We start from the raw sequence: 11138 nt of genomic DNA, 5'->3' as shown, positions 1-11138 counted from the left end.
CGATATCTGAACAAGAGAGCCTCATCGAAATTGCAACAAACGGTTCTGTGAAAATTGAATGTAATCAGAAGCCACTGACAGATGTCTGGATAGGGCTGTGCTCAGAGTATCCTGCATTGGCAAATCGTGCTGTTAAGACACTGATGCCCTTTGCAACCACATACCTATGTGAGAGTGGACTGTGTTTGGACAATGATTTAAGACTGAGATGTTATGTGCTTCATTTCAAGCATACCCTTCTCATTAACCTATGGTGAGTTATTCACAATTTTTGATGAACAAATAAGGTTTTATATGTAAGATGGCTAAATAATGAGCAAAACGATTGATTATTATTCTCTTTGTCACTTCCCACGTGACAAAAACTCACACTCATTCTTATTTTTAATAAATGCATCGTATTTTGTGTGTGTGACAGGCTTACAATGATGACAAAAAACAACATTTGAGAGTGCGCTGACCCTGGTGCTAGAGGGGTTACGCAGTTGAGACTTGAATGTTTGAAGGGGTACGGGACTATAAGAAGTTTGGGAACCGCTGTTCTAGAATATCAAAAACGTGTCCTTTAAAGATATCCCCTGATATCGACCCTTTTCACCCAGTGTTGGCTTGATTGAGAGTGTCAGGGGCCCATCCACACAGCTGCGGCCATTATAGTGCCCCACAAACAGGAGCGGGGTCAGAGATAATTGTCTCATAAGTTAGTATGCACAGCTGTCGGCAAGGTCAAGTTTCATTTATGGATGGACGGGTGTCTCTATTGTCTCACTCTGCTCAGCTTCCTCTCTCTCTCTCTCTCTCTCTCTCTCTCTGTATCTCTCTCTCTCTTTCTCTCTCTGTCCCTTGCCCTCTCTCTATCTCCTCCTGTCTATCCTCTCCCTTTCTCTTGATCTCCCCTCTCTCTCTCTCTCTCTCTCTCTAGCTCCCCCTTTCTCTATCTATCTATCTTTATCTCCCTCCCTCTTTCTCTCTCTGTCCCTCGCCCTCTCTTTATCTCCTCTTGTCTATCCTACCCCCTCTCTCTCAATCTCCCTTCTTTCTCTCTCTCTCTCTCTCTCTCTCTCTCTGTGTGTGTCTTTTTCTGCATGACTGAGCAGGTGGATTGCAAGTGCATTTTGATGAATATTAATGGGAGAGTTTGACAATTATATGAAAATGAATTGTTTATTTACAGAGTCTACTTGTGTTTATAGGTGGTTGGTAGGGACAGGCCAGGCTAGGCCGGGATAGGCCGCACACACAGAGAAGCATGGGTATGGAAAGCACGTAGCTAACGATGACTCAGTTCTGAACAATAGACAATGTTCAATTATCAGGTTATTGGAGTTGATCAGCCATACTTCTTTACGGACCAGTTTACTGAAAACCTGTCACCAGTCATTTGAAACAACAGAAAATTTAGTAAGCCATTGTCTTGCATTGGAAGTTTATTTGGTTTGTTTAACCCTGTAAAGCAGGGGTAGGCAACTAGATTCAGCCACGGGATGATTTTTGTCGGAGCGGATGGTCGGGGGCAGGAACATAATTATAATACGTTGTACACTGCAAATTGACCACAACTAGCCCAAAAAGGCTAAAAATAATGATCATATTATACCTTGAATTACGTTGAGATACGATCACAGAGAACAGATTCTTGAGAATAAAGTTTCTAAATTAAACAATTATTTTGCTAAATTCCTGGTGATTTTACAGTGTTTTCTTTAACCAAAAATATATATATATTTTTGTATTTATTATTATAATAATTTCTTGATAAAAACTTTAGGGAGCCAAAAGAAAATCAGTTGCGGACCGGTTTTGGCCCATGGGCCGCCTGTTGCCCACCCCTGGTATAAAGGTTTCTAGTTTTAATTACATAGAGCATAGATTAATTACGTTAATGACTCCTGTCAGTCTACTGATCATCTTGACGGGAGAAGGATATTGGCCCTATATTGACACGTGACCTTGCTTGATTGATTGCTTGGAGTCTAGATGGATCCTGATGTGAATACTGACACATTAGTTTTCAGCATCTAAACTACAAATTACTGCTGCGCCTCATTCTACCATATATGATCATCACTGTTCTGGGTTCAGCTAGGGGCAGGTGAAATTAACAGTGATCTATCATTTTGCCATATGCATCCCCCCATCCCTCCCTCCCTTCCTCCATCCCACCCCTTCCTTCCCTCAGAGTCCCGTCTGCATATCCTTTTATAGATTGGAAGAATTTCCTTTTTGCTGATGCCAGTAAGTGTGTTTCGGGGCCACAGCCAAGCAGTGTGGGAAATGGAACATAACTTTTCTGCTGTCCTGCTGTCTCGCTCTCTCTTTTCTCCCTTTTTTCTCTTTTCTCACTCTCCCACTCTCTCTCTTCAGTTCTCTCTCTCACTTTTCTGTCTTTCTCTCTCCCTTCATCCCTCCCTTCTGTCCTGATAATGTTATCTCCCTCTTTCCCTTCTGTCCTGATAATGTTCTCTCCCTTCACCCCTCCCTTCTGTCCTGATAATGTTCTCTCCCTTCACCCCTCCCTTCTGTCCTGATAATGTTCAGGACAGATAATGTTCTCTCCCTCTCTCGCTCTGTTGCTCTTCCTCCTCTCCCCCGTCTCGCTGTTACACAGGAAGTGATGATGTCTTGTCTCTAGGCGAGCGCTGCCACAGAATATGGCGGCCAATTGTTCCAGAATTTTTTTAAATGATCGCTGTCTGTCTCAGACAGTTCTGAATAATTAACAGGGGTAGGCTTGCTCATTACACCCATTAGAAAATGACAAAACAAAGAAATCGCTTCAATGTGATGGTTCCATTCCTTCCTCCATTCAACTGATTGCTTTCACAAGTGCAGCTCCCCTAAACAGAGTTGATTCTGAGGAAAATGTTGTCACTATGTCAATCATTTTTGGCCCAAGATTCAGGCTCTCTGAAAAGTAGCTTTGAATTCAGCAAAATTATTTTATACTTTATGTGTAGACCGGTATCTGTGCCACCTTGTTGCAGCCTGAGAGCTGGAGAGATACAGTCAATGGCTTTATGCAGTATTTCCTGTGGTATCTGCAGCTTATAAGGGGATCATGTCCAGCAGCTTCCTCTAAAGCCCCTCCTTATTTATTACTAGGATCCCTAGACCCACACACACATGCATTGACACATACACAGGATGCCACGTTACTGGTTCTTACCCCTGACTGTGTTTTTCCGTGGAAGGTCTTCCTGTCGAGACACCTATGGAACAGTGGAGGAGACTCTTATTTGCACCTTATAACGTGTTGAATTCACTGCAATAGTGTAGTTATAGCTATGGAAGAATTGGAAGGATTGGTCCTTTGAGCCAGATAGCCATTGTTCAATTGCTATCTGAAACAATTCAATTTTGCCGAACTCTTTACACTGCAATTGTGTTGCTGTCCCATGATGGGTTTTTGGTGGTGACTAAATGGAGAGTAAAACTAATTATATTGCCGAGAGGCAACACGGACATGTCGGTTATAATAGGTTATAATAGGGGAAACACTGACTCACTATCGTTCACCTAAGTGCCTGTATTGCAATGTTCAGTGACTCTGGCATCAAGGGTGGTGTTTACTTCCATTTCATTTTACATCGGAAGGGGAAAAGCAATCTATCATTTGGAGAAATCAGTCAGCGGCCAGTCAGGATGGTTAAGATCCATTTTTGGGGGCCGTATGCTGTTCGACACCCGCAGGGAGGTAAAACTTCAGACTTTCTGCCAGACGGGTAGCTGTTGATTGTCCAGCTGATTGCCTGGGAGAAAATAAGGTTTTTGCACTCCTGTGTCCATCCTCTCTATGTAATTGAACCAGTCTCCTGCACCTCGTCTAGCGGTAGGCTAGACCACTCTTCGAAGGGGGTATAAGAACCACCCACCACCCCGTACTTCCATTACGCAGAGGTAAGGCAAGGCAACCTCTAGCCCCTCCATTAAGCCGTGCTTCCCAGTGCAACCGAATGAACAAAACAAGTTGAGGTGTAAAAAGCAATATCCCCAAAGCTCTTCTGGTAATTCTGGGTCCCAACCCTCCCTTTTTAGCGGGACCTTTACCTATTCACCTCAATTATAAAGTCCAGCCCTCCTCTAATCTGGGCTTTTTACTGCACACAACATAACAGAATGCATTTCCAGACTAATGCCCGAGGAAGGTGTGTGTGCGTGTACTTACACTTGTATACGTACCAGTATGTGTTATGTGTACGTGCACTTGTGTGTAGGATTTCAAATCTCGTGTTCTGTTTGTTCTCTGCCTGTCTTCAGGGAGTGTTTGTTTGCCAAGGCCTCTTCCTGAAAAGGTTAGAGAGGTTGGCTGGAAAGGATGCGGATCAAAATGGAACATTTACATGAAGGAGTAGAGTCAGTGATGTGAACACAGCGGGTGTTGTCTCTCTTGTCTAAAATTAACATACATCTGATTGACATGCATGTTCTCTGTTTCTTTCCTCTCCGACAGCTCAGCCAAATGTACCTAAAATACACGAGGGATGGTGGGCGTACAAGGAGGTTGTTCAGGGGAGTTTTGTACCAGGTAAGAATCCTTATGCTGCACTGTATGTTTATTTTCTGTAAGGTTGATTGTTTTAATGTGAAGTGTGAAGAACATTGCATATTTTCTATTTCATAGCTCGACAGACTACCTTGCCACAGGCTCTGTTTTTAATGCTTACAAGACACCCGTTGCCTTTGTCATGTAGTTCACGTTGTTTTGTTGCTGATTGACTGGCAGGTGTACAAGGGCCTTTCTTTCTACCTTGTTAATTTCCCTCTATGTGTACCCGTCAGCCCAATTATTTCCTAAGATTGTACTTTTCTGCTGCTGAGCTGTTGAGTGCTTTCGATGATGCCTGCAGGTGTGTGTGTGTGTGTGTGTGTGTGTGTGTGTGTGTGTGTGTGTGTGTGTGTGTGTGTGTGTGTGTGTGTGTGTGTGTGTGTGTGTGTGTGTGTGTGTGTGTGTGTGTGTGTGTGTGTGTGTGTGTGTGTGTGTGTGGTGTTAATGCATGCCTTTTATTAAAGCATGCGGATGTGTTATTTTATATGAATGAGTGTGTGTGTGTGTGTGTGTGTGTGTGTGTGTGTGTGTGTGTGTGTGTGTGTGTGTGTGTGTGTGTGCGCGCGCATCAGAATGCATTTGCATGCTTTTTTATTACACCTGCAGTTGTATATGTGTAGATGTCACACAAAATAACAGCTGAGAATCAACTGTCAGCGACTGAGGAGCGCTGTGTGTGTGCGTGCACGTATGTGTGTGCGCGCGCGTGTCTGTTTGTCAGAGACACATCGTCATTGCAATGCTTTATCTCCAATATAATGTCAGCGCCCCTGTCCACGCAGGCCTTCCTGCACCACTAGCCGCTCAACAGCAGCCGTCACCGCTAATACACTAGTCGTGATCCCCCTGTGCCAGTGAGGGGAGGAGGTACGGGATTCAGACGTTTTACCCCCTACTCTCTCAGGTCTCTGCCAGAGAGGAGCTGATAGTAGCCGATAAAGGAGGAAACTTTACCCCGTGCGAAGGAAGTGACATTACTGAGCTAGGGTGTGATAATCCTGAATCGGTTGATAAGGCACTGTGGTAGTTAGAACTAGGACCACAGGGAGACTGTGGGGAGTCGGTAGGTAGTGTTGTTATGGATATTATTGTACCTTTTCAACTATTTTCATGGATAAAAGGGTAGCTATTAACATGTTGTATTAGGATTTGGTTTGACTAATTCCTCAGGCCCTTTCTTTATTACAAATCATGTCTAGGGCCTGGAGATATCCCCCATCTATGTCTACTCATAACCAACTGCAAGATGTCCTGGTCCTGGGAATTCACAGGGTGCTCATTGTATTTGGTTTGTTTAGTTTTTTAAACCCAGCTCTCTGATTCTGTTGATGATTATTCATTGATTAGTTACTTCAGGTATTCCGCTACACCCGCAATAACATCTGCTAAATATGTGTATGTGACCAATAACATTTGATTTGATTTGAGGTTTGCTAGTGCTGGGCTGTTACAAAAATGCGCACTCTGATGGGTCCACTCCCCCGGACCGGAATTTTCGAACATTGCTGTACAGTAGGATATTTGTAAAAGCTAACGTGATCCCATTTCGTAGCCTTATGTCACATAATTGACCTTTGCAATATAATGTGCCCTTTCTGAGCTACCCCAATTAGCTTTATTATTTAACCAAAGGTCAACGAGGACCATTAGTATATGCCTCCTTTTAATCTGCTCTGGGGAGACGATTCTCCCAGCCACAGATCTAGGATCAGCTCATTCTCTCTAGATCCTAATACTAACTATCAGAGGGGGGAATACAAAACTAACCTTAGCTCAGTGTCTAGGGCCAACTCCATCCTAGTCATTCAGTGTACAGTCATCTCTTCAGAGAGCATTGAGAAGCAGCTCTTATTGGCACAGTATGGAGTTAAAGGTCATTTGAGATCATCAGCTTTGAGCATCATCTGGGGTCATTCCAGGAAGCCCGGCCCGGATGTGGATTTTGCTGTTTATTATTGTTGTGTTTTTACATAATTTTTTCCCTCTATTCTCTTTATCACATTTCAGCAGATTTTCTTGTTGATCCTGCTGAAAGATTATTTTAGAGGAGATAAAGCCTGTGAGGAATGGCTGGTTGCTGTGAGCTAGGATTAGGGAGGGAGGGAGGTAGCGAGGGGGACTTGGCAGGATCCAAAGCAGTGGTTGAACCATCTTGAATTGTCATGCGGGGATGAAGAAAGCTTGATGTGGAACAGGTAGCATGCTGTTCAGCCAGACAGAGGTGTCAAAATGAACATGTGGTGTATAGAGGGCGAAAAAGGGGGTTGCATGAAAGTGACTGGTTAACACTCACTCCCTTCCCTTAACCGAAATGACTATCATTTCAGAAATCTCAGTTTCTTTTTGTCCAATTTCTCTTATTTTTCTCTCTCTTCCTCCACTTTTTATCTTCTTTCCCCCCTCTCTCTTTCTCCGCCTTCTAGCTCTTTAAAATATCCCTTCTCTGTCCTGTGTCACTGGAGCGAGATGCGGGGTAGATAGGAGAGAGGGATGCGACTCGGCTGGCCTGGCTAGCTGCTGGTTGTCTTTCTGATGTGTAGCTGGTAGGCAACTGATGGTTCTCTGGTGTGAAGTGTTGGACTGTGTGCTCCTGCACAGATCCTCTCCATGACAGGCACTGGACTAATGAGAGAGAGTGGAGATGGAGAGGACTGGGAGCGAGAGAGAGAGAATGAGAATGAGAGAGAGGGGGGGGGGGGGACAGAACGAGAAAGAGGGGGGTGAGAGGAAGAGACGAGGGTGGGAGATGGAGAGATAGAGATAAAGAGGAAGAGATGAGGAGAGGCAATTATAACATCCGTACAACTATGAACTAGACATGTGTAAGCAGCTTTCACCAATTCAGTGCTATTACATCTTTAAGGTCCATGAAGGGAAACAATGGAATCCATCTTCTTTTTCCTACTCTGCACTTGCTACAGTGTTACTATGTACCCCAGATGTAGCACCAGCTTTGCTGCAGTGAAAGTCTTCCGAATTACTGCTCCGCTGCTTAAATGATAACAAGTCATGGAAGACTCTTGATCTGAAAAAGATCAAATATGAGATATAATCAGACAGAAACAGACAATCAGTATGGTCCGTTGTTGAAGCGTCAAACTCTGTCATCTTTGTTTACACAGTTAACTATAGCACTTTCAATTCTTCATTCCCTTCTCTCTAAAAGTCGGATTTAATATCCACACTTCTGTTTCGAATAATAATAGTATAAGAGTTAGTTTTCTTTGAAAGGAGGGGATTGATTAACAAATGAAAGGTTTCTTCAGCCTTACTTGAGTCTCGGTACTCAGAGACAAGGAGGATTCACCAATTACAGGTTTCTGAGCTACCGTTGCCCAAACCCGGCTTCCTGAAAATCCCTTTAAAGCCTTTTAACTTAATTCTCCAGTTAAAGGGCAATTCCGACACGTTTCAACCTCATATTCATAATCTCCAGCACCAACCCAGTGTCTACGTATGTGAAAACAATGCGTTTCTATGATCTGCGGTTAAAAACATACGAAGAAAGGTCCAAAACAATGCTGCTGTGGATTAAAAGTTTCAAAAACAGTGATTTTCAAAACCTGCCATGAGTTTTAGTCTTAGTCATTTTCTTGCTCCCCACTTCACTGCGAATCCCATAGTGTTTTTTAAAATCACTGTTTTTTAAATGTTTGAACTTTTGATGATGTCATCAGGTAGATGAAATGCACCGTTTTCACATATGTAGACACTGGTATTGTGCTGGAGATAATGAAATGAGGTTGAAAAGTGGTGGAATTGCCCTTTAAGCCCTTTCAAAATCACTGGCCGCCCGCTAATTGTTATATATGTTTATATATATAGCATATATATATATTATGTAAGTGTGTGTGTCTGGCAGATAGTGAGTGCTTCTCCGAGTAACAGTCTCTGATCGAAACTCAATTAAACAACACAGAGACGATCCACGAGGGCGCGGCAGCTTTGCAACCTGCACTTTATTGGGGGGAAATTGATATCCTATAGCACTTTGCCAGCTTCTTTCTGCTACACAGGCACTAGAAGGACTAGCAAAGGGACAATGTGCATTAAAGATCCTTAGTGATGAAACACTGTTAGGGGCTGTTGGAGGAACAATGTGGGCTGTTTTGATTGGATCAGTAGATGGGGTTTTGCATTGTGATTGGAGCAGTAGATGGTGTTTTGCATTGTGATTGGAGCAGTAGATGGGGTTTTGCATTGTGATTGGAGCAGTAGATGGTGTTTTGCATTGTGATTGGAGCAGTAGATGGTGTTTTGCATTGTGATTGGAGCAGTAGATGGTGTTTTGCATTGTGATTGGAGCAGTAGATGGTGTTTTGCATTGTGATTGGAGCAGTAGATGGGGTTTTGCATTGTGATTAGTAGTGTTGTTACGATACCAGAATTTTTACTTCAATACCGATACCAGGTTTAGTGTCACGATACTCGTTACTGGAATGATACTCAATGCCAAAATTATACCACGACAGAGAAAAGAAAGCGTGTTAGCTTTCACAGAATAACAGAATAACCACTGGGCTTTATTATAATTTTTTCCATTGAACAATATGTTGATGACTGGTTGAACAACTAAAATAACACATAGTATATCTTCTATTCTATATTCAATTTCTTTAAAAAATAAAACACCATATTAATTAAATAACAGAAGATAATCTTCCAGTACTTATGCAAAACCTTATCTGAGACGCAGAGCATGCAATACTTTTACAATGACATCTTAACTGTTTTAAAATGTCAGGGTAATTTGCTCATCTATGGCCATAATATTGGGTAATTTACATTCATTAGACCTATGATTCATTATTAATCTACAGTGCCTTCAGAAAGTATTCACACCCCTTGACTGTTTCAACATTTTGTTGCGTAACAACCTGCATTTAAAATTGATTAAATTGACGTTTTGTGTCACTGGCCTACACACAATACCCCATAATGTCAGTGGAATCATGTATTTAGACATTTTTACAAATGAATAAAAAATGAAAAGCTGAAATGGCTTGAGTCAACATGTATTTAACCCCTTTGTTATGGCAAGTCAAAAAAAATTGCTTAACAAGTCAAGTAATACGTTGCATGGACTCACTCTGTGCGCAATAATAGTGTTTAACATAATTTTTTATGACTACCTCATCTCTGTACCCCACACATACAATTAATTATCTGTAAGGTTCTTTGCAGCAATTTGACCTGGCCTGATTCAGACAGTCTCCTCTGAACAGTTGATGTTGAGATGTGTCTGTTACTTGAACTCTGTGAAGCATTTATTTGGGCTGCAATCTGATGTGCAATTAACTCTAATGAACGTATCCTCTGCAGCAGCGGTAACTCTGGGTCTTCCTTTCCTGTGGCGGTCCTCATGAGAGCCAGTTTCATCATAGCGCTTGATGGTTTTTGTGACTGCACTTGAAGAAACTTTCAAAGTTCTTCACATTTTCCAGATTGACTGACCTTCATGTCTTAAAGTAATGATGGACTGTCGTTTCTCTTTGCTTAATTGAGCTGTTCTTGCCATAATATGGACTTGGTCTTTTACCAAATAGGGCTGTCTTCTGTATACCACCCCTACCATGTCACAACACAACTGAAACGCATTAAGAAGGTTTTAACTTTTAACAAAGCACACCTGTTAATTGAAATGCATTCCAGATGACCTCATGAAGCTGGTTGAGAGAATGCCTAGAGTGTACAAAGCTGTCATCAAGGCAAAGGGTGGCTACTTTGAAGAATCTCAAATATAAAATAGATTTTGATTTTTTTAACACTTTTTTTGGTTACTACATGATTCCATATGTGTTATTTCATAGTTTTGATGTCTTCACTATTATTCTACAATGTATACAATAAAGACATTAAAAATAAAGAAATACCCTTTAATGTTTGTACAGATGAACGTGGTACCTTAAAACCTCTAACGCCTACCAAACCCGGATCCGGGATCCCCCCCATCACAAAAGCTGACTAGCATAGCCTAGCCTAAAGCCACAGGGATATCATATAATAAAATGTTCATGAAATCACAAGTCCAAGACACCAAATGAAAGATACAGATCTTGTGAATAAAGCCATCATTTCTGATTTTTAAAATGTTTTACAGGGAAGACAAAATATCTAAATCTATTAGCTAACCACGTTAGCAAAAGACAACTTTTTTTTTACTCCACCATTTTCTTACTGCATCAGTAGCTATCACAAATTCGGCCAAATAAAGATATAAATAGCCACTAACCAAGAAACAACCTCATCAGATGACAGTCTGATAACATATTTATTGTATAGCATATGTTTTGTTAGAAAAATGTGCATATTTCAGGTATAAATCATAGTTTACCATTGCAGCCACCATCACAAATCGACTAGAATAACTAGAGAGAGCAACGTGTATTACCTAATTACTCATCATAAAACATTTCTTAAAAATACACAGCGTACAGCAATTGAAAGACACAGATCTTGTGAATCCAGACAATATTTCAGATGTTATAAGTGTTTTACAGCGAAAACACAATATAACGTTATATTAGCTTAGCACAGTAGCAAACCAAACAACAGCATTGATTCCAGCCAAACATAGCGATAACGTATTCAC

The 11138-nt window shown here is 41.7% G+C and overlaps 1 protein-coding gene across 1 annotated transcript in view; it reads left to right on the top strand.

Annotated features, from left to right (window-relative positions):
• Window positions 1-384: 384 nt before the first annotated feature.
• LOC120030063 (carbonic anhydrase-related protein 10-like) overlaps window positions 385-11138 on the top strand; it is a gene marked incomplete at its 5' end in the record, with an annotated part of 274054 nt that continues 263300 nt past the window's right edge. The window contains 2 exons of the mRNA XM_038975383.1: window positions 385-418; window positions 4451-4525. Of these exons, the coding sequence (XP_038831311.1) occupies window positions 385-418; window positions 4451-4525 (109 nt within the window). The remainder of the gene's footprint in view (window positions 419-4450; window positions 4526-11138) is intronic.

Source organism: Salvelinus namaycush, chromosome 35, assembly GCF_016432855.1.
Source record: "Salvelinus namaycush isolate Seneca chromosome 35, SaNama_1.0, whole genome shotgun sequence".
Taxonomy (NCBI): domain Eukaryota; kingdom Metazoa; phylum Chordata; class Actinopteri; order Salmoniformes; family Salmonidae; genus Salvelinus; species Salvelinus namaycush.
This window is presented reverse-complemented; position numbering and strand designations above follow the sequence as displayed.